General features: G+C 39.5%; 1 protein-coding gene across 6 annotated transcripts in view; it reads right to left on the bottom strand.

The window, feature by feature from the left end:
• gria3b (glutamate receptor, ionotropic, AMPA 3b) overlaps positions 1–24,875 on the bottom strand; it is a 302,031-nt gene that overhangs the window by 226,926 nt on the left and 50,230 nt on the right. For all 6 annotated transcript variants that reach the window (XR_015506639.1, XM_087280262.1, XM_087280263.1 and 3 more), the window contains exon 3: positions 15,575–15,814. Coding sequence is in view for 5 of the 6 variants with exons in the window: in XM_087280262.1 (XP_087136388.1) it covers positions 15,575–15,814 (240 nt within the window). In the remaining variant the exon portion in view is untranslated. The remainder of the gene's footprint in view (positions 1–15,574; positions 15,815–24,875) is intronic.

Genomic DNA, 24,875 nt, shown 5'->3' on the forward strand with positions numbered 1-24,875 from the left:
CGGATGATGAGGTTATGCTTTCCCACGGTGCCGCCAGCTAACGCGTCATGATGAGCGGACCTTGAGAGTGGAGGGCGACAGCCTGCTCTCCAGCTTCTCTTGAAGGAAAGAGAGCACAACACTGATCTGGCAATTTCGGGGGTCTTCTCTGCGAGAGACACACCATTCAGTGAATAGACTCCACTTCAAGGCGTAGGCGCGCCTTGTGGAGGGGGCTCTAGCCTGAGTGATGGTATTAACCACCGCACTCTGTAGGTATTAACCACCGCACTCTGTAGGTTACCTAAGTCTTCCTCGCGTCTAAGGACAACACGTGGAGGTTCCAAAGATCGGGGCGAAGGAGCCAGATGGTGCCCTGTCCCTGAGAGAGTAGGTTCTCTCTCAAAGGGATCCACCAGGGGAGGGCTGTCGCGAGAAGGGAGAGCTCTGATATCCAGGTCCGGTTGGGCCAGGGGGCGCAACCAGCAAAACCTGTTCCTCGTCCTCCCTGACCTTGCACAGTAACTGCGCGAGCAGGCTCACTGGGGGAAACGCATATTTGCCCATGCCCCGAGGCCAGATGTGGGCCAGTGCATCCGTGCCGAGAGAGCTCTCGGTCAGGGAAAAGAACAACTGGCAATGAGCGTTCTCGGGGGAAGCAAACAGGTCGATCTGGGCCTCCCCGAATCGCGCCCATATCAGCTGAACAGACTCGGGGTGGAGTCTCCATTCTCCGAGACATACTTGCTGCCATGAGAGCACATCGGCTGCACGGTTGAGCTTGCCTGGAATATGAATGGCGTGCAGCGATTTCAGCCGCGGGTGACTCCAGAGTAGCAGACGCCAGGCGAGCTGAGACATGCGGCGAGAGCGAATACCCCCCATGCGGTTGATATACGCCGCCGCCATACTGTCCGTCCTGACCAGCACGTGTTGCTGCTCTAGCACCGGAAAAAAACGGTGGAGAGCGAGGAACACTGCCAACAGCTCTAGGCGATTGATATGCCAATGCAACTGGGTACCCTTCCACAGGCCCGCAGCTGCATGCCCGCAACACACAGCCCCCCAGCCCATGTTGGAAGCATCTGTTGAGACAACAATATGACTGGACACCTGTCCTAGAGGCACGTAGGAACAAGGGGTCGTTCCAAGGGCTGAGGGCGCGGCAACACAGCGCAGTAACTGAGACTCGGTGTGTGCCCACGCGTGTCCAGGGACTCGATCGTGAAGCCAGTGTTGGAGTGGTCTCATATGGAGTAATCCGAGCGGCGTGACGGCGGCTGCGGATGCCATATACCCCAGGAGCCTCTGAAAATATTTCAGTGGGACCACTACTTTGCTCTCTCAGACAGTTCAGCATCAGCCGAGAGCGCTCTCCGGAGAGGCGCGCTACCATGGTGACCGAGTCCAGCTCCATCCCGAGAAAAAAGATCCTCTGCACAGGGGCGAGTTTGCTCTTTTCTCGGTTGACCTGAAGCCCCAACCGGGCATATATATATAATTGCAAAGTAACAAAAAATCCATTCAGTTTTAACAGCATTTCTGATAGATAAAAACTATATAGCACATTTTACAATTTGTGGCTAACAAAGCATACCCCATTTAAAAAAGTGGGAGAAATCTGATATTATTTTGGTATCATATGCTAGTTAAAAACTGTGTGTTCGTGTGCTCCAGTTTCTCCAACAGTCCAAAGACATGTGCTATAGGTGAATTGGGTAAGCTAAACTGACCATAGTGTGTGTGTAAAGTGGGTATGGGTATTTCCCAATGATGGGCTGCAGCTGGAAGTGCATCTGCTGTGTTAAAAATATGCTGGATATGTTGGTGGTTCATTCTGCTGTGGCAACCCCAGATTAATAAAGGGATTAAGCCAAAAAGAAAATGTTTGAAAGAGTTATAGTATTAATGTTATTGAGAATTAATTTGGCCAGAATGAATGTAATGAAAATCTGATTTTAAGAAGCCCTACATCATCTCAGGTTTATGTTAGCATAATTTTATTCAAATAATAATCAATTAACAGAAATATGCTGCATTGTCTTTTTCTGAACTGAATAGCTCCTTGGCAGCTTACAGGAAATGACCTTTGCAATGAAACAGTTCTAATAAAAAACCTGTGACAAATCCGTATGGGTAAGTGGAAAAAACTCCTTGGATTCTCAGAACTAGCTCTGTGTCTTATCTAATTAATGATGCATTTGGCAGGAAAACCATTGTGAACCCAAACACAGGATGCTAGTGGGCTTTAATGGGACCTGAAATGTCAGTCTCATCACCTCAAGCTTGAGTGCCAATATAAAATGATTTGTCTCACTGCAGATATTCCTCAACAGAAAGCCCTTGAACTTAATTAATTGCTCAATCAACCTAAGATGAGCTATGGGAAATTTTGATTTCCTTGTAAGAAAATGAATGGCTAAATAGCAAATGGTACAGAAAGAGAAACAGTGGAATAGTACAACAACAGCACATACAGTGCTGACTGCATAATTGACTACACATTTTGAAAATTTATATTTTTTATCATTTCTCAGAGAATATAGGCAATGTGTTTTGGTGCATTTAAACAAAACAGATTTATTAAGCAGATATATTTATAAAAATAATATTTTAGTCAACAAACACATTTAGAAATTAAAAAGATAATACAATTAAATTCAAGCTAAAAATTGCAAAAATATTACAACCTACAAAATTTCAACATTTTATTTTATTTATTTATTTATTTATTTATTTATTTGCTTATCTTGATTTTTCCTCTTTTTTAAATTTGTATCTAAAATTTATCAATAACATATATACTCGGGTGTGCTAGTTCTTGGACCATTATCGTAATTTATTTTGTTAGATAAGGTTTTAACAACCTTATAGAACAGGAAGAACCGAATCATTCACTAGGTGTCTTCTTGATCAAACAAAGATTGTGACCCATTCAAGATTAGTAAGCAAACCTTGGCCCAAAAACTGATGCAATCTAGACATCATATTTTCTGTTATTAAGCCAGTCAAAAGTTTAAATCTGTTCCCCAAGCTTTTGCCCAAGGCAAATGTTGTTCATGAAACATATTTGATAAAACTGAAGAAAACTAGGCAGTATCTATACCCTCCAAACTATACTTTTTGAAAGGAGCATGTTTTTTAATATAAAACAATTCCAAAACTAATTCAACAACAGAGATTAAAGGCATTTGTTCTCGAAGCAAGTGTTTCAGATCATGTACAAAGCCTTGTTCAGAAAAAAATATTTCATGTCACAAGAAGTTATAATATGCAGTTTGGTTTTTGGAATTTTTGTTTTGTAACTGTTGCAATGACAGTGATCAATAGATGCAGGTCAATGATTTTTTCTTTGACATTTTAAATCTGATGTAGTGGGGCTGTCAACAATCTGAAAAATATTTATTGCATCACAGTAGCTTTTAAATTCATCAGATGGAGAATGCAGCACCAGTTCTAATTTAGGTCACTATGAATAACTAATTGTTTGACATCAAGATCGGATAGGATCTTTCTGCTGATGGAGTTGTAACCGTTATGCTAAGATATGTTGAGACATCAAGTTCTGAACTGTTTACTCATTTAGATTTAGAAAGACAATTTACATTATATATATATATATATATATATATATATATATATATATATATATATATATATATATATATATATATATATAATCATCTATTTTGTATTTGCTTGTCTTATATACATTGTAAACTTTCATACAGATATATGGACATTTAGTCCTTTTTTGGGCTCAAAAACAACATGCAACATATAACCCACATTCAGTGCAAACCTCTCGTCTGTGTCTTTAATCTTCATCAGCACATATAACTTTGTTAGAAAGTAATTCCATCATTCCGATTTCATAATAGTCCAAAAAGTGGTGATAATAGTTAAAGGTGCAGTAGGTGATCTGCCAAAAGGCTAACCGCTTAGCATATTATCTCTGGACGGTGTGGAGGGACGCGCGCACCGCATCACAACAGCAGACAGACAACCCACTACTTCATGTCATTCGCCAATTAGTTAGTGCCAGCGCCGTGCAGGAATTACATTTATTACTTAGCCACACTTACATGCTATTTCAGAGCGAATTTTCAGAGTAGCATGGTAAACAGTATAGGAAGGCTGTCATCGTTCAAAAATGACCCAATGTGAATATAAAAGCAACTTGATGTTTTTTTATTAAACTAAATATAAATCTATCTATAAATCATTATCGATGCTGTAAAAGGACCTTATAAAATAATCACATCAATCTTTCACCGGGAAATTTCAGTGGCTGAATAACATGTCTGTGCATACAAGTCATTCACAGCAGAACACAATCTAACATAAGCTTAGCCTGACTAAAATAGTTTTAAAACAGAACATTACCTGTCTAACAGTAATACTTCAGCCATGGTGTCGTCCTTCCTCCAGCATGCTAAAGTAACTCCAATATTGATTCAGGTTTTTAAAGGTTTCAATTCAGCATTTGATTTCTCCTGTCTCGTGACCGCTTATGCAGTCAGGCACGCGCGAATGGTGGATCCGTGTGAACAGATGCGCAGAAGTCCGAATCTACATTTGCTGACAGTTAGTCTGGCCTGCTTATCGGAATTATCGGAGATGTCGGTCCGACTCTATTTAATTGGATTAACATTTTTTAGTTTTATGCCTTACCCTGAATATAAAAATACACATAAACACATTTAGATCACTTACTGTTATCATTACAATTGGACTGTGAAGAGACTTTCAACTAGCACAACAAAAAATGTTTCTGAAGACAATCACCTACCGCACCTTTAAACATGGCAGTTTGTTACTGTTTTAGGTTGCTGAAAGAATCATTTACTCCTCTGTTTTTTTGCGGGCTTGTCCTTTGTTTTTCGCATGTCATTCTTGTGTTTGGCACTTTAATAATTACGCACACGTTATTATCATCAGCTCAAGAAGTTTGTTATTTCAATGAGTCTCAGGAGAAAGTAAAACTGCTCGTACTTTTAAACGGCCTTGTAAAACAAAAACAGAAGATGGTAGATTTTGTCCTTGGCTTTGTGGCTGTTCATCAAGACAACAACAAGGTTTGTTTTAACTTGGGTCGACCATGGCTTAAACAACAGCATTTACTTGCGCATTTAGCTCTGCCTTTTGGTGCCCTTACGTTGTGCTAGGTACGGTTCGCTTTTTGATACCTTTTGACAGTAGAAACATACCGTTCCATACCATACCACTCCGTGAAAACGGGCCAATAAATAACTTAGTACCCTCAAATATGAGAGAACTCCTGTCACATCATAATCTTTTATATTCAATAGATTCTAATATCGCACCTGCTGAGAATACCTATAGATAAACAAATCAACAGGGGAGGAAAATCCTTTTCCTATTTAGCATTTATTCTCTAACACATTTCTTAATTTTCCTTTGGCTTAGTCCCTTATTTATCAGGGGGTCACCACAGCAGAATGAACTGCCAACTATTTCAGCAGATGCCCTTCCAGCTGCAACCCAGTATTGGGAAACGCTTATACACAGTTGCATTTACACACACACTCATTCACTACAGCCAATTTTGTTTACCCAATTCACTTATAGTGCATGTCTTTGGGCTGTGGGGAAAACCGAAGCACCTGGAGGAAACCCTTGCAAACACAAGGAGAACATGCAAACTCCACTCTCCATTCGAACCAGAGACCTTCTTGCTGTGAGGCAACAGTGCTAATCACTGAGCCAACATGCCACCCATCTCTGGAATAGTATTGTCAGAATTATTCAGCAGCCACTTCTTCTCTCTTTAAATATATTATTTGCCCTAACATACATGCTACAATCAAAACTCGTAAAATTTAAACACAGGTGATGATATTTATTGGAAACATAAATTATTGATTGATATAAGTAAATGTTTTTCTTTTTTTTAATCCCAAAGGGGGGAAAAAATAAATTTGATTACATTATCCGATAAAGTGCACTTAATACAATCAATCAATATATCAGTCTGATGTGAAAGAGATTCATCCACTTTCCCTGTACGAGTGACTGCAGCTTTAAAACTGCCTTTTATGCCACTCATTATGTTATCATCTGTGGAATGAAAGTGTTCCCTCTCAGCAGCAAAGAACAAGGCCATTGCTAATTGCATCATCAGCAAGAATTCTGAGATGAGAAAAAAGGCACCAGGTTTTAGCACAACAAATCTTATATCTTACTTGAAAGGTCATTATCGCAATGAAGTTATAAGCAATATAAAGCATCTGTGACAGCAGCTAATGCAATCATGGAGAGTTGACACAGCCATTTAAAAACTTTAAAACATGTTCCAGAGACAACAAAATCCTAAGCTTTGCACAGAAATACCTATCAGACATAGATACGGAACCTTTAATTTTTTATAAGCCCGCTCAGGTGCTTTTGGGGGTTTTACGATCTGGTTTTATTTAAAATCAATTACCTTCGTTGCCTGATTTAGACACAGTTTAAAGTTGGTCTCACACCAGACAACAAGCACTGCAATAAAAGGCACCTAGTTTACCCCCTTTTTAAGATATAAGTCTTTTGTTTCTCCAGAATGTGTCTGTAGGGTTTCAGCTCAAAATACCAATCAGATTATTTATTATACTTTTTAAAAATATGGGAAATTTGAGCTGTTAGGACATTGTAGCTGTGTTTGTTGCCTGTGCCTTTTATGCAAATGAGATGGTTCTCCCCGCACACCATTCCCTCGTGCATGTCAGAGATCTGTCTCTGATTTGTGTAGCCTTCGTGTGGATACACAGCACAGTGACAGACAAGAATGAAGTAGATCTGCCTTACTACAGCAATAACTTTCCCAACTGTTATTTGATATATTTGTTGTAGAGTTAATTCAGGGCTTTCTGCAATAATGAATCACACACAATGTCATTATTTGACAATGTCAAAGTTTGCGTGCATGCACATGCACACATTTAGCTTTGCACTGTTTGCACTATTTTTTGCATGGCAAATGTGACAGGATACACGTTAATATCCACTGCTGTATGGACATCCTGTGTGATAATGTACAAAATAAACCTGTTTTAAGTCCACAAACCGGGATTGAAGGGTCTTTTTTATAATTATACTGACACTATGCAGCTGTGGTGATGAATTACGTAGCAATTTTACTGTATTTATTACAACATGCATTATTTTTTTTTAAATGTTTTAGACTTGTAAAACTCAATCTTGAGGTGCAGATGATTACAGAGAAAACTCAATCTTGAGGTGCAGATGATTACAGAGAGATGAGATCTGTTAATCCCAGTTGCTTTGCGCACGTCCTTTTTTGTAGATATGATTATTAGGGTTACTATGGAGACATTTAAATTCATGTCTGTCATATATTTGGAGGGAAGGGAAACCACACTCCTACGTCACGATGCAGTGGATTTCAAAATGGTAGGGATTTGGATCCAATTTTAACGTCATGTAATTAAAAATAAATAAAAAAAAACATATTGTTTATCACTCCAATATGATAGTGGTCAAAACATACCTACACACAGTTCTGTCCAATCAGCTTACAAAAGTTTTTTTTTTTTTTTTTTCATCATAGGTGCCCTGAACATTGCATTGTTCCATGCCATGTCTTTAAAATATAATTTATTTATTTTTATTTTTTACCACAGTATTTCAGCACTCACCTGGTACTTGTCATGGTGCATATGTTTAAATGATCTTTCATCTCGTTTTACAATTGAACTAAATTAATGGTTGTGTCTACTTAAACTACTATATTTTGATTAAAATACTTTATCAAAGTTGTAAATGCTTAAATATGCCATAGGCAATATTGGGGATGAACTTTATTTTTAAGGGTACATATTTTTTTTAAGGTTGATAAATGTCAATGCATTTTATTTATCTATTTGAAAGTATGTGACTTTTCTACATGAACTACAGATTAAATGAATGCATGTTTTATATTGCAGGAAAATTTTTTGACTTTAAATTGTATAAATATTTTTTTATGAGTAATGGTAAGCTTATTTAACAGGGAAATACAGTTTTACATTGCTACAAGTTCCAAATTTAGGCTTCCTGCCAAAAGTTAATTGGTAGCCCTAGTCCCTAGTTAGGCTATTTATACAATAATAAAGCAGTAAAGCCAGAGTTTAGCCAGAGCAGCTAAAATGACATTTTGTTCTCCTAGGTGAAGAAAATGCAGTTTATGTAAACATTATTATATCATACTATGAATTTGTAGGTTATCAATATTGGAAATGGCCATGACAAGAACTTAATTATAGGTAAAAGCTAAAAATCATAATAGTGTGCATCCCTAATTAACATACAAGGGGTTTTTAAGCTGAATTTGGAAAAAAAAACACCCAAAGTTCTTGTGCTATTGTAAAAAAAAAAGAATGGCTTTACACCTATATATTGGTCTCGAGCCAAAACAAGCTTTAATAAACGTCTTATTTATATAAATATCAATAAAAGTGTGAATAGAGTATTTGCTCATCTGGATGTACTAGTTTTTCAATCTAAAGAAGGGACATTTTGAAATTGGCTATCCGTTAACTGTATCAGAACAGTGTCATATGGACAGAAAAAAAGAAGAATATGAGAAAAAAACAGACTTAAACCAAAACAGAGCCTCCACAATCTCTCACTGAAGGCTGCTAGCATTAATTTTATCCATATCACTCCATCTCCACAAATTTGTTTACATGTTTACATTGAAAAACTACTTGTGTGCACATAAGCCAGTTTGTGGTCCCTTCTCTATACAGACACACACACACAAGAGGAGTGATTGAATACAAGTTGTCCACTGCACCCCCATTAAGATGGATGGACCCCCATGCTAGCAATTTCATAAAAAAAAGAGTTCAGTATGGAAGCTTATTGAATATTAAATGTAATGTACAATTACTGTTTTTTTTTTTTTTTAGGAGAGGGTTGGGCTTAACTTTTTACAGTCTTCGAATTAAAAGTTTCAGCTTTCATTTTTTTATTTATTTTGTTCTTTTGACTTTTATTAAACCATGTCACCAAAATCATGGAACATATATACGTATATGACCCTCTCTGTGGAAGCCTAGATAAAATGATTCTCTGTTTTTGAAATATTTCCCAATATTAGTGTGAACTCTGGCTCATTTTTCAAGTCTCATGGAGTTTAACAGTCCAGCTTTGTCTTGTCCTGTTCCGTAAATACTGTGAAAAATTAGATGTTACTCAGTGAAGTCTTTCCCCTGTACTCTGCCCAGACTGCCTGCTCTCTGATGTCAGGAGTCCTCTATGGATCTACAAAATGAGCCTGGTTTGCTACAGTGTGTGGGCTAATTGGCCTATGTGTTTTATGGGTCAGCCCACTGAGTTTCGGGCCTTCTTAACACAGTGCAATGTTTTCTTGCTCCAGCCATCAACCTATGCCAGCGATCATTCCCGTGCTGCTAATGTAATCTCCCTAATACACCAGTTAGGCCAGGGACTGGTGAGAAGCCCTCTGAGTGCTGTCCACACTACATTCTCTTTAAGGAGAAACTCTTGAAGCTCTTCGACAGATCTGCTCTTAGATGAGAGGCTTCCCGTCTGCTGCTAACACTTCGACAAGGCAGAAGATCAGCTGTGGATTATGCAACCATTTTCCCAGTTCAACCATTTTTGACACAGTAAACATAAACTATAGAGGAGATTGTGCACACATCATATCTCAATAATAAAACCAGGAGAAAGAAAAAATGTTCTGTTCTACTTTAACATCCGCCCTAGATAAAATGTGTCCTCTCTTCTCCAGACCACTTTGCTCTTCTTCCTCTAACCCCTGGATGTCAGATGTTTTGAGAGAACATCGGACAGCACTTAGAGCAAAAGACAAAGCATGGCACAAATCAAAAGCCCCCGCTGACCTTAGCCTTAGCCATCAAGCCCAGCTAGCATAATTTGCTTCCCTACTCCATGTGGCAAAACGTTACAAAACTCACTGAGTTTCTTAATTATGCGATCTCTCCCATGGACCGGGCTAAGGACCATATGACCAACACTAACCATGCAGTACAAACCCAGGTATCTGAACTTACATTACAATGTCAACACCTTCATACCGAGAGCTTTGTTGTATCCACCACATGCACAGTTCCTATAACCTGGCTAGCGGGAAGATCCATAAAGTCTTCCTACTCTAATTTTCTACTCCACTAAGCTAGAACTTTGTCCTTTTTGTAAATAATTTTTTTAAATTGAAGTTTCTAAATTGAAGCCCATTTTTAAAATGACCATTTACCCACCTACTCATGTTCCCCTGTCAATGGTAATGGTTGTTTTTGACGAAATTTCCACAATTTTAACACACAACAACATTCTTGATGAAAACCAGGCTTCAAATGTGAACATTTCCATTAGACTGGACTACTTTCAGTCACTGAAGTCCCGTGGATTGCCAAAGCAGATTCTAAATCATCCTTTCTGCTTTTACTGGACCTGTCTGCTGCTTTTAGTACAGTAAATGATCAGATTCTATTGCCCACCCTCTTCTCAATAGGTAACACTGGAAAAACACTCTGGAGGGTTGAGTCTTACTTCACCAGCAGATCCTTTAGACTTGTCTGGAGAGGAGAGGTATCCAAGGCTTATCAGCTGGTCCAAGGGGTACCTCAGGGCTCTGTTCTTGATCCCCTTCTATCTTCTATTTACACCACATCAATGAAACCCTCATCCAATCACATGGTTTCTCTTATTATTGTTATGCTGATGACACACAGCTCTATCTTTCATTTCATCCTGACCCAACAGTAGCTGAAAGGACCGTGCACTGCCCAAAAGATATCTCAGCTTGGATGAAAGATCATTACCAACAGATAATTCTGGCAAAATCAGAACTTCTCATTTTCCCTGCTCCACACATTCAACATAATTTCATCAATAGTCAACTTAATTTATCAATCCAACTGGAATCATCTACTATTGCTACATGTACATGTAATTCAGTGAGTTTAGTCCAAGCTATTGTCAATTCAAAGCTGGACTACTGTAATACTCTACTAGCTGGATTCCCATCTTGCACCCTTAAACCTCTACAGATGATCCAGAATGCTGCAGCTAGTCTGTTCTTCAATGAGCTTAAGAGAGCCTAGGTAACTCCTCTCTTTATCTTTTTATATTGGTTACCAGTCGATGCATGTATCAAACTGAAATCATTGATGCTTGCTTACTATAGTTATAATATTTTTGGATTTTTCATTAGTTTTAGTTTCTATTTCGTTTAGACTTTTGTTTTCAAATGCAATTAGTTTTAATTAGTTTTAGAGAGATTTACTAGTTTTTATTAGATTCTATATCTTGAAATGACCTAGTTTTAGTTTAGTTTTTATTAGTTTCAGTATTAGGTTTTTTTTTGTTTGTTTGTTTTTCTAAATGAGGATATTTGTTAGGTGCAAGATTCAAAATCAACAGGATAATTATTATATAATAAAAACTCAGTCATACATTTTTTTAAAACCTGTATTTAGAGGATACATGAACACTATCATCTACCGCTACCATCTACCCATCATCAAATTCAAATACAGCAGCACACAAAATAGCAGCCCTACGTACAATATGTCTGCAAGGCTGCTTTGAGGTTAGAAACACAGTAGCGATGGGAAGTTCATATTTTTAACGCGGATGTTAGGACTCAACATTATGTAGTCAGCAATAGTAATTTCTGTCAGTTAAAACATTACCATGATCTGAAAAAAGTCTTGCAGTAAAGTTTTGCAACCCAACTAAAGCATGATTCATTTATTTTAATTTCTTATGTTTTTCACCAGGTCCTGTATTTAAGCCCTCAGTTCTCTGAGCAGAAACAGTTTCTTTGTACAATTAGCACTTCTTATTGAATCGTTGAAAGACACCTCAGTTGCAAGTTGCTTAATGTAAATGTAAATTAACCACCTTTTTAAGGTCATGTCAATGCATCTCACATTCAGATCAGGACTTTGACTAGACCACTCCAAAGTCTTTATTTTGTTTTTCTTTAGCCATACAGAGGTGAACTTGCAGGTGTGGTTTGGATCCAAATTCGCTTCAGCTTGAAATCACTAGCAGATAGCATGACGTTATCCATCAGAATATTATGACAATATTATTACAATTCTACACAGCGGAATTCATGGTTCCATTTATCAGAGTAAGTCTTCCAGTTTATGAAGCAGCAAAACAGGCCCACAAGATCACACAACCACCACCACAGTTTACTGTTTGTATGTTTTTCTGACAGTGTTGTTCTTTTATGATTTACTGTCCTGCAGGTCCTATTTAAGTGATCTATTGATTGCTTGATTGACTTAAGTTTTAAATGGGAAAATTATCAAAACTCTTTTAAAAATTTTGGTACAAAATGCTAATGGTTTACTTTTGCTAAGCTAAGCTAGAAGTGGCCCCACCAGAACAAGAAATCTGCTAAATGGACTTTGTTTAACTTAAGACTTGAAAAATGAATCTTTTTAACAAAAGTTGATTGTTCTTTTACACTAAATAACAACATCAGGGGACTGCAACAGCACTTATCATGCAAAATCAACTTTTGAAAGCTTTTTGGACAGTGTGGAGATATATTGTGTCCACTTTCATATTGAAGTGATATAAACACAACAAGTCTCTTTTTTCAAAATGTCCTGATTTTAAAAAAGGATCCAAATCTCAGGGCTTTTGAAGCCCACCACAATGTGACGCAGGAGTACAGTTTTCCTTACCTGACTTGAATGACAGGCGAGTACTAACATGTCTTTGTAATGCATATGCACAGAAAAATATACATGTCCACAAAAAAAAGGATTGGCAAAAAACTGGGATGGTGATATTTTAAACTCAACATGCTTATAACATACAGTGCTTCTGGAAATTAATTTATTTCCCCAAACACAATAACCTAATATGACATTGTTTCGCTGCTTACGTTTGCACTCCTGGTATGAATCCCGGTTGTAACCATGCATGCCAAAAAAAAAATGTGCTGCCCCCACGCCAATCATGCATTGTGCATAAGACGTTGTGCCGAGAAACGCACCTTTGACGTATTATTCCCTGTTTCATAGACTTTAATTGGGATTGTCTTCATAAAAACTAATAGCCATAATTGATTAAAACATAATATGATTATTGTCTTGATGGATAAAGCAAAAACATTAAGTGCAACACATTTTAAATCACACTAGGTTTACAAATACATCTAAAAAAAAATTCCTTCCTTCCGTAAGGGAAGGGTTTACTCTCATTAGTGTCATAATGTTACTATTAAAAAATAGCAATTTAAGTGAATAGGTGCACATTTCAAAGGGGGTGCATTTTATGGCACATGCCATATAGTGTAATAGCTTTTTGTGCACATATGTCGGCACACAGTCAGTTTTGGAAGTCGACAAAACTAAAGATGAAATAATATGATGATGATCATATTTTGACTAAGCATAGCTCCAGATAGATTTTTGTTTTGTATGAAGCAGAAAGGAGGTTAAATTTTAAAAAGTTAATTCTTGGCCAACACACAACAGATAATTCTATAAAACCTATTTTTTGTGTACTATACAATTGTCTATAGAATTTCATAATGAAATTAATATTCATTCATTCATTTTCCTTTAGCGTAGTCTCTATTTCAGATGTCGCCACTACGAAATGAACCACCAACTGTTCCGGCATATGTTTGCCCTTCCAGCCGCAACCCAGTACTGTGAAACACTCGTACACACTCATTCACACACACACACACACACACACACACACTCTTACACTATAGCCAATTTAGTTTATTCAATTCACCTATAGCGCATATGTTTGCGCATGTGCTTGAACTCACGCCAACACGGGGAGAACATGCAAACTCCACACAGAAATGCCATCTGACCCAGCCGGGACTCGAACCAGCAACCTCAGGGCTTGTTCAATGTGCATGGGTTGTCGCATTGCAATTAGTTTTTATTTCACAGGACTATTTAGGGCTCAGATTTAAGGATTTACAAAATTTATCTCTGACCGCATCAAAAAAAACAATTGTTTCTTAGCCACAGATTATAAATATACATGTACTTTTTATTTAACAAAACTTTTCTTTATTAAAAATTGACATTTAAAAAGATCTTTTGTCATGTATCTAAAATAAGCACAATAATCTGTCCATAAGGTCCCAGATAAGCAGTTACTACACATAAGGGGGGAGTTAATCTCATATTGAAGCAATGTTATTGTAAAGGATAATAATTAAAATATATTAACTAAAATAATTGTAAGCAATAGAAATCAGTTAAAAACATACTGTTATGTTTTTATACTGTTAATAAAAGGATAACCACGTGCACATAGTTAATGTTACGCCTGTAAATGATCTGTTTAAAGAATAATTAAAATGAAAGCAGTGACTGCTGCTGCTTACAAAAGGATATATATATATAAAATTAAATATATATATATATATATTTTAAAAAAACTACGAATCAAAAAATTATTTCCAACCAGCCAAAGTGGAGACATAGTGGAAAGTGGAAGATCTACCCGCATTTGGCGGGTTGGCAAGTGTTAATGTCAACCCCTGATAATAATAATAATACTCTTGTAGTAACTTTTAAAAAAAAAAAAGTATTTACCAAAATAATATATTTAGAATTTTTATATATTTAGAATATGGGCATGGCTTATGTGGGGGCGTGGTTTGTGGCATATGGGCAAGGCTAAATTCTCACTCCAAGCTAAAACCAAAAGTTGCCAGCCCTGGGGTAGCAGACTAATTATTAAGTCATTAGTCACTTATAATCATAAATATGTAAATATATCACTCACTCATTCACTCCCTTGCATTTTTATTCCCTGTCTTATTAGGGGTCGCTACGGCAAAGTGATCCCCCAATTTCTCTAGGAGTTGTTTTAAATAGTGGACACACTTTCAGCTAAATCTAACACTGAGAGAACACCACTCAATGTGGGAAACAATACACTCTCCCATTCACACACTACTATGACTAATGTAGTTTATCCAATTCACATATAATGCATGCCTTTGACTGTGGGGGAAACTGGAGCACCTGCAGGAAATCCATGCATACTCATGGAGATATAACCAGAATGGACTACATCACACTGTACTAGAACTGTAAAGTTTTAATCAGCAATAACCAGCCTGAGCAATTCATTTTTGTTTAAACTGGATTTTTAAGAAAGTCTTCATAACATTTTTTTGTGTTCAGTGGGAGGAATAATGACTTTCATATTTACCTTATTAGTAATAAAAGATAAATTTTTAAAAACTGCTCAGAATAAATTTCACTGTGATTGCCTAATACAAATAAATTGTACTAGTAAAGAAAGTTGAGCTATTTGATACATGAAACATTTTAGAGCCCCAAATTTTTCTACGCTGCACAAAACTGGGGCACATCAGTTCTAAATTCATCATGTATCCAGAGATATCTGGACCTTTGCACCAGTACTTCAGGCACTTATCCAAACCCTAAGGACTCAAATGGGGCATCTATCCTCCATCATATTCTGCCCAGTATGTGCTACAAACTGAAAAAACACAATACAAGTCAGCACATCAACAATTTCATCCACTCATATTTCAGCTAGAGTTTAATAGACAGCTTGGAGGACTTACCTCTGTCTGTGTCATAGAGGTAGACAAACTTGTCCCACTTGTAGTGAGAAAGAAGACTTAAGACAGCACCCTTCAATGGAGGGCGCATCTGGATGACAAACTGCACATCTGAGTCGATGGGGTAACTGGGTGTGACAAAGGAGGTGTGGAGGGCTCCACAGAAGGAGGTCAGTGTGTTCATAGACTTCTTGTCATAAAAGCCAAAGATGGCATACACCCCTCTGGAGAACTGCGAACAAACTGTAATCAGAGAAAAGCAAGACACACAACGAAATCAAACCATGTTGACTGCTGCTTACTCTCTCAAAACGCTTGGAGCAATTGCACATTTTGTAATTATGACAATGTAAATAAAATAATTGAGGTGTTAATGAAGTGGGAACATGAAGGTTAAAGTAAGTGATTCTCAATTCTTTTACTAAAATTATTGTACTAAAATGACAGGCTGTTATAAAAAATACTTTAATAAGTTTACTGCACATCCAGTATATCAGGGGCTTGTTAGAGGCTTTGTTTGAACAATAAGACATTTAGTAACTTTTTTCATATTTTCAAAATTACATAATTATAAGCTAACAGGAAGAGCTGGCTATAGAATTATGCATTTATGGAAATAACAAATAAACAAAGACTGCATTTAACATCATACAGCAGCAATAAATGTTTGATCATTGTTATGATCTTCAAAGCTTTGCAGATTGCGAACAACCTGCATTATCACCTGGACTACAATTCTTCCACCATATGAACAACAACTCTCTCTTTCCGAAAGTGAGAGGTTAGGAGCTGCAGGTCAGTCAAGTTCATGCACACCAAACTCTTGCATCTATGTCTTTATAGACCTTCTTGTGTGCACTGGTGCACAGTTATAAACTGTCCAAACTGTCCTGGTATACTGAAGGATTAAGGGTTTCATTTACTGGAACCATGCCCACCCCCTAAAAATCCCAGATGAAAACCTTCTCCAGAGTGCTCAAGACCTCAGACTGGGCAGAAGGTTTATTTTCCAACAAGACAATGACCCTAAGAACACAGCTAAAAAAAACAAAGAAGGGGCTTCACAACCAATACATGACTGTTGTTGAATGCCTCAGCCAGAGCCCTGACATAAACCCAATTGAGCATCTCTGGAAAGACCTAAAATGGCTGTCCACCAGCATTTACCACCTAACCTCACAAAACTGGAGAGGATCTGCATGCAAGAATGGCAGAGGGTCCCCAATTCCAGGTGTGAAAAACGTTTCCTCTTTCCCAAAAAGACTCATGACTGTATTAGAACAAAAGGGTACTTCTACTAAATACTGAGCAAAGTGTAAGAATTCTTAGGACCATGGGATGACCATTTCTCTCTGTCTCACATTGAACACAGTGAACTAATCGCAACAGACTGGATCATTGGACCAATTAGTGCAGATTAGCATTGCACTAAGGAGGGGTTTGGAAACAAATTAATTTCTGAAAAAATCATATGGGAGTCTTTGGGATAATTTGGTAAAATAAATGCATATTATAAGATGATGAAAGTGTTTTTTTGACCACCAAAGCCAAAATAGGACCCTTTTTAATGCATAATATGGCTCTTTAAAGCAAAAGTCCCCTAACTGTCCTGAATGACCACTAGATGTCCTGTGAGCATCGATGTAAAGGTCCAGGAACCCTATTTGCAATAGCCATTTAGGGCACATACTGAGGACCTCAAGACAGATATTTTAAAACATTAAATTCTGCCTGTATCTATATCTGTGTTCTATTGAATTTAAAATCAATTTTTCAAACAATTTGTGTAGTTTTCAAGTGTTAGTCAGTGGTTTTAATTTGTGTTTGTTTAAATAGGTTATTATTATGTTTTTAAAAGAGTAGTTGATTAAGTTTTATGGAATACTATGCCAGTGATATAAATCTGCAATAATCCACTCGCATGTCACCTGGTTTAGTTACTCTGTTTTGTATTACCAGCTTACAACTGTAGATGTAAGTGCAGAATGATTCCTAATATAGTACTCATGTTATGTACAAAAAGTTATAACATTCACAAGTTTAGAGCAAGAAGCAGACTCTGAAGCATGTCCTTCATGTTGTGAGAGGATTGACATATGGTGGCACTGTAAGCATTGGTCTAGTAAAATTAATGCACTAATAAGTTATTCACGTCTAATCTATAACTTAAAAGGGACAAAGGCATTTAGTGACTGTGGCCAATCATACACAGATTAATATAGTGTCTGCCTTGTTATCCTTTTTACACTTAAGACATTTAACATTTGACACAAAATGTGCTTAGTTCTATCACTAATAATTATGTCCCAATCCTTGAATATTGTTTGTGCTCTAACAAAAACATTTGTAGATGAGGAGAAAGTCAAACTTGTTTAATAATCCTGAGGAGAACAATAACTTGTGTGTATTGCCTACCACATCAAACAATTTGCAATCTTTCAAATTTGGCCTTTTGAATTGCCAGTCTGTTGGTAACAAACCATTCCTCTTCATTACAGAGTTTTCTGGCTCTTACTAAAACCTGAGCATAGTGCTACACCTGCAACCTCTTTTTCCCTTCTACCATTGGTTGACTGGGAGAGATGGAGGCTCTGGTTTGCTCATCTCTAGCCACTGAAAATAAACTTTCACCAATGCATGTCCAGATCATGAAAGTCCTGAGAGAGTCTCACAATTTCACAATAACCCACCCTACAAAATCACTGTTGTAGTAATGTATCATCTCAAAACTCAATCCCTGCACTTGTAGACAAATACAGACTGAAATCCATCCCTATATGTAATATTAAGAGTTCAGATGCAAAAACTCTAAGAATTTTCTGTTTATGTTCAGTTACTTTATGTTAAAATTGATCAAAATAAACTATTCTTTGCCATAAATGTGCAAATATATAAGACATAGAAACCCTAGAAAAATGTTAATTTCAGTTTCTTTGGCACTTTGTCCTTTAATATAAACAACCAGATAAATGAACTGTACCTTTAGTTTTACCTACTCAAAGAAAGCACTCTTTTTGAATGCATTAATCAAACTCAAGTACATGTAAGTAATTTGCATTTATATAGCTTAATTACCCTGTATGGCCATACACCCTAACTGTTAGAGCTGCGATTGGCTCTAACAGTCAGCACGGCCATGGCACCAAACTTTGATATGGACACTGATAAACAGCTGGCTATCACAGCTTATCCATGAGAGGATAATGCCTACGGACATGCGTGTGAGGACCAGGCATGCTTGGGATGTGCCCTCTCATCCTGGTGTGTGTTGTTTTTTGCAGCACATTGTTCTCAATGCTCCAGTCTAGTCGGTGTCGGTTAGTGCTGGGATCGAAGCATGCGTGTCAATGTGAGTTCACTGCGTTGGCATTGTGTAAGTTTTGTGTCATGTGCTCTCGCATTTATTGTCTAGTCGTACCCTCCTTGTTATCCTATTATTAGTTTTATTCAGTTCCCCTTCATAAGAAAACTCCAACATATGTCTGATAACAGACTATGGAAGTTCGTCAGATGACCTATACATCTGAAGAGTAAAAAAACAGGCCAATGAAATCCCAATTGAATTGCTGTAGCTTGGCTCCACAGCTGATCCTGATGAGCCCTTATCAGTAGTCATCTCACCAGAATTGTTGCTTCAGACCCAATCATGAGACAGAAGACTCGCTATCTGCCAACTTGATTTCAAGTTTACTTACCAGTGCGGGAGAGGGCACAACAGTGGCGGTCGATCTGCGATTCCTGTCCCCTGAGCGTTTTGCTGATGTGCACAAAAGAGCAGTTTCCATTTAACAAGACAGATTCCCTAAGAGAGCAACGCAGTCAATCAACACATCTTTTTCATGACGCTGTTCTGACTGTGCATTTTCGGATGCGGTGGTTCCTACCTCCGGATGATGAGCATGGGTATTGCATCACAGGTCTGGGGGTCCAGCAAGTCAATCTGGTGCCCACGGAAAGCTCATGTTCTCACTGTAAGGGCGTGGCTGTTGCACAGCTGAGATCATGGCTTCAGCCACCGCTGTTGCTTCCTTTGAAAGCGGTTAGCACCCGGGCAGATCTGAGGATCACAGTGGGGGTTTATCCATTGCCTCTGAGCCTACAAACCCCCCACTCCTCCACAGCGCACCCCATCCAAGCTTCAAGTGGTTGTAAGGTTCAACCCCTGGGATGTCTGCGCCTCCACTTGATAAGATCAACGGTCCATCGATACATCGGTGGGTGAGCTGTTATGCTCAGATGACAGACCGGGCTTGCTTCCATCCTACGAGGTACAATGCATGGTCACGGTTATCGAATCAGGCATAATGCCTGCGATTCCTGGCCTGCTTCGGCAGTGCGGCTGGAGATGGCTTGTCCCCCTTCTCGCCGCTAGGCCAACTAGAGGGTGTGACGTGCAGGCTGATGAAAGATGAATCTTCCAACCCCTGTCCCCTTCTTCCCAGGGGAGCACAGCAAGCGCACACTGGCATAGAGGGCGTTCTTCTCTGCCCGTTCCACATGTGCTTCCGCCTTCACCTCCCTTAATAGAGAGGTGGCCAGTGGCTAGGAAGTTATTCCTCAGGTGGTGTGTGCTGCCACCTGGAGTGGTAAATGGAGACCCACGTCTAAGGTGCGTAGGATATCTGTTTCTCTCTCTACCAGGGCCCACACAGCTGCAGGCCTTCTGCCCAGCACCCAGCAACCTTGTGGCTGTGCTGCACAGGGGTGGTTCTTCCCGAGTCTTATTTTTAAGCATTACACATAATCAACTATGCTCTTATGACCTTCAAGTCGGCTGCCTGTGCCCTGAGGAAGACGTTGGCCACACAGTGGTCCGGAAATGCCATCCCTGGCTTACCCTGCAGACATGCACTATGCTGACAAAGTACGCTTTCTTAGTCTGCACCTATCCCAGGCAGGCCTTTTCGGGTGACACCGTCGGGAACTTTAACACGGACTCCTTGGTGGTGAAAGATAAACTGTGCGTGATGGAGCAGGTCATTTCTTGGTGGGCTCGGAAAACTGCTTTTCCCATTAGAGTCGTCAGTGCTGATTGTTCCTCGCCGAGAGTGCTCTCCCGCGGCTCGAAAATGCTCTAACGTCACAACCCATTACACTGGATGAAAAGCGCACTGAGCCCCCCCACCCTCCAGCGGAGAGTTGACGCTCCAGTCACAGGTCGACTTTAAGTCCAGTAATTGGACTGCAAAGCGAACCGCTCGGAGAGGAGGAGAATCGAGCTTTCCCTGGTGGAGGCCGGGGCTCCTCCGAGAATGAATGTCTTGCTGTGGAAGTCTAATTGCTGCCAGCATGGGATGCCCTGTCTTCCAGCTCTCAGCTTTGGTGCATTTCGCCACAGACTTCAGGGCGTGAGAGGATGAGCTACTTTCTCGCACCTTCAACCTCTCCGCAAGATCCTGGGAGGAAGGTAATAGTCAATCTCTTATTTTCACCTCTTCCATCCATTCCAATGATGATGCTCATTTGGACTCTGTCAGTTAGGTTATCACCGTTCAGCCTGTTGTAGTAGCTCACTTGGACGGTCAGACTCGGCTATGTGTTTCAATTCGCTGTTGGCCTCCCGAGTTTACGGGTGTGTATTTAAGCGATCATCGCTCTGCCACCCCCTGCCTCATGTTAGAAGATTGTTATCCTCCTGGCAAAGGACACAATCTAGCCAGTCCTTCCAGCCGAGATGAGGATTGGGTTTATGACCCCCTTTATTGAATACAGAGAGCAGTGGGTTATACCAATCCTATCTGCACGTTTTGATCTGTCATCTCTCACAGGATCAGACTGCCAAAAACGTATCCCCCAGTGCGTCAGGTCAACAGAGTATGAGCTTCTCTCATCTCAGGTTGAAACTGGACTTGACCTGCAGCAGTTATAGTGAAAATTTTTAGAAGCATTTGACATTTGTAGCCACTATCACGCCGCTCAATGTTTCAAATGAGCCCAATTCAATGCTGGCTACGCGATCGGGTCCCCAGATGGGCATGGTGGGCGGCGACACCCTTTGCTGGCTGCTTTCTCTGCTCTGCACAAATGTGCTGGCTCTCAGCTGGCCCCGATTTTACGCAATATGCATTTCTTTTTCCCAGTGAGCCTGCTCGCACAGACACTGTGCAAGGTTGGAGAGACGAAGAGCGGGTCTTACCTCATTGCGCCTCCTTGGCCCAACCGGACCTGAGTTTCCAGACAAACACTCCTTGTGATGGCCCACTGATTAATTCCCCAGAAAAAGCACTTCCTGGCACATGTGCACGGCTCTGGAACCTCAATGGATAGTTTCTGGACGGAGCCAGGTGGACCTATCAGTGCGATGGTTAACACCATTACTCAGGCTAGAGCCCCCTATTAGGCATGCCTATGTACTGCAGTGGAGTCTATTCGTTGTGTGGTAATTCTCTCTGAGAAACCTCCTGCACATGCCAGATTAGTGTTGTGTTGTCTTCCTTTAGGATAGCTGGAAAGCGGGCTGTCTCCCTCCACACTGAAGGTTCGGCATGCAGGCATCCTCGTTCTCTTTGGGGATGAAAGCGCACTGGGAAAGCATAAACTCATCAGCTGGTTCCTCAGAGGTGCATGGTGTGAAATGTTGAAATCCGTCCCCGCCCCTCTCTTATCCTCTTGGGATCTCTTTAGCCTCAGCTTTTCTGATTAGGTCTAGTGAGCCACTCAATCATTATCGTTCGTTTTCTGTCATTAGGCAATCAGTACGTCTTCTGTTTTTAGGCAGCTCTGCTGATCGCGTTGTTATCAGGAGGGTTAGGATTCCGGTGGCATTTTCGGTCAGCGAATTGTGCCAGTAATTCAAACAGACCTACTCTCCCATTTCCCTAATAACTCAGTTTACCTTGTGCCAAGGCTCCTACCACCCCCTTTTAATATTAGGTGGTGAGCCTGCAAGCGCTGCCTGCAAAAGAAGGCAGACCCAGCCTTTTCATTGCTATGCCCGTGCACTCTGCTTTATGTGACACGAGAGCATATGGCTTTAAGCAGCTCTTTTCTGTTATGATCAGCAGAAGGGAAGTGCTGTATCAAAGTACAAGTTGGTCCATTTTTTAGTTTATGCCATCACCTTTACTCCATGTGCCAGGGTGAGCTGTGTCCCCCGGGAGAGAGGGCACACTTATATAATAATAATAATAATAAGCGGTGCCTCCTTTTTCAGCATGAGTATGCAGCACCTCTTAAACAGATCATGTAGAGCTGCGGGCTGGGCAAAACACATTCTTGAGATTATATGCTCGAGTGGAGTTTCCTCCCAATTACTGGTTACCCCGGTCAATCTGGAGGAAATTAGACTTGTGTCAAAAACGCTTGCTGCACCAGGCTCCCTAACTCGGAGATGCGTGCGCATTTTCTATTCGACTAAAATAGAAGTTTGCCCTTTTCAGGTGAACCCAAGAGAATTCTTCTGCGGCCCCCAGCCCCTGACTCGAGTGCATGGCTCAGTGTGTTTTCTGGTATGAGCACTGAGGTACTGAGGTTCAGTGCCAGCTATATGCATTCCCCTGTTATGGTGATGTCATATGCATTACTTACCAAGGAAAGTTCCCACTTTTCAGGCAGATCCGTGTCTTCCCTAACCGCTAATCTGCTTATCATATGTAGCACTGCCCCTCATTAGAGCTAGTCCATATGCTTTATTACCATCAAGTCTCCCCTCGTGGGTAGCATGTGGTCTCCACAACGTCCTTCCCCCTTCAGGGACTGGCACACTTTCCCAGTCTATATTACCTAGGTAAAAGCACATTTACGACCCCAATCTAAATTCGGATTATTCCCATGTAATGGTAATATTCTGGGCCTAGGGGACGTTGGAAGGTTGTGCTTTTGGTGATATCAGTGCGCTCAAACTTCGCTTGGCAAATTGCACATCAGGAGCGCGACAGGCTTAGCTGCTGTGATGTTTTCCTGAATAGGGAATGGAGACATCTGTCTCCACTGCCACAGCACCTGAATCTCCGAGAGCCCTGTGATCGGCTCTTCAGCAGGCAAATTCTGGTGAAAGGACTACAACAGCTGACTGATATAGCACTGATAATGGCTTAGCAGGATTAGCTGTGGATCCAAGCTCTGCCAATTCAATTGGCATTTCATTGGCCTGTTTTCTTAATTTTCCAGAGTAATAGGTCATTTGATGAACTCCCATAGTCTGTTATCAGACGCATCTTTCCGTTCCCTATTCAGGGAATGTGGGTTACGGACATAACCAGGATGTTCACCTGTTTGTTAATTCTTTCATTTTATAGATCACTCTTGTATGTTGTTGTGTGCCAGTTCATCATGCTACATGTTCCTACCGTGTCTTGTCCTGAACTTCCCTGCCATCCCAGCCAAGTCTGATTTTGGTCTATTAGTTATGTTCTCCTTATCTGGGTGTTATTTTTATTAATAAACCCATATTTTTCTAGCACTTGAGATCTCGGTCCTTTCCCACACTCGGAATGGTGACAACATATCACTGTGAGAGCTAAGAGAGGAAACAATACCTCACAAACTCACCAGCAGTTCAAAGGTCTACAGTGAGAGAGAGATTTGAGATTTCAAAAAACTTTCATTACAATAAGAAAACAATTATTTTTTCTAACGATCAGTAAAATTTCAAGTAGCAACATTAAAATATAATGAGCATAAAAACGGTAAAAATGGTAATGATAAAAGAGACAAGATCAGTCATAACTTTAAAATACTCAATTAAGATCCTAGATTTCACAGAGTTAAAAAAAAAGATCACTTCTAAATTACTAATGAAGTTGTGTTCAAGATTGTGTTTTCTGGTCTTATAAATAGCAATGTTTGCTTGTCCTACCAAAAGATTTAAGAGTTAAATTGATGTCACCGAACATACCTAAAACCACAAATAAGGATTTCCTCAGAAAAATATATCCTCAAAATAGAATTTAAAAATAAAAAATCCAACATTGTTAGACTGTAAACAGTGATTTAAATGTCCCACACTTAAATCTTGCAACATAGTTACCCTCAAGGGTTCAGTGCTGAGATAAAAACATTTACTTCAACTGCACCATGTAAATTTCCCCATTTCATATCTTTTTAGTTAATGGTGACTAATAGAAAGCTCTCCATTCAGTTCTTCCCCAGTAAGAGCAGTCCTCCAGGAGCTTGTCCACAATGTACCCTGAATGCTTAAATGTCTAGCAAGTGAGTCATTGTCCTTAAAAACTTTTCAAGCTATTGTGGTGTAGGAAACTTGTAATACTTGTAATTCCTCATGACATAAAAGTCAGACCAGACTTTAAAAATGGTTTTGATAAAGGATAGTTTAGACACATTTAAAACAGCAATTGCAATTGAT

This window comes from Danio rerio, chromosome 14, assembly GCF_052040795.2.
Source record: "Danio rerio strain M-AB ecotype USA chromosome 14, GRCz13ab, whole genome shotgun sequence".
Classification (NCBI taxonomy): Eukaryota; Metazoa; Chordata; class Actinopteri; order Cypriniformes; family Danionidae; genus Danio; species Danio rerio.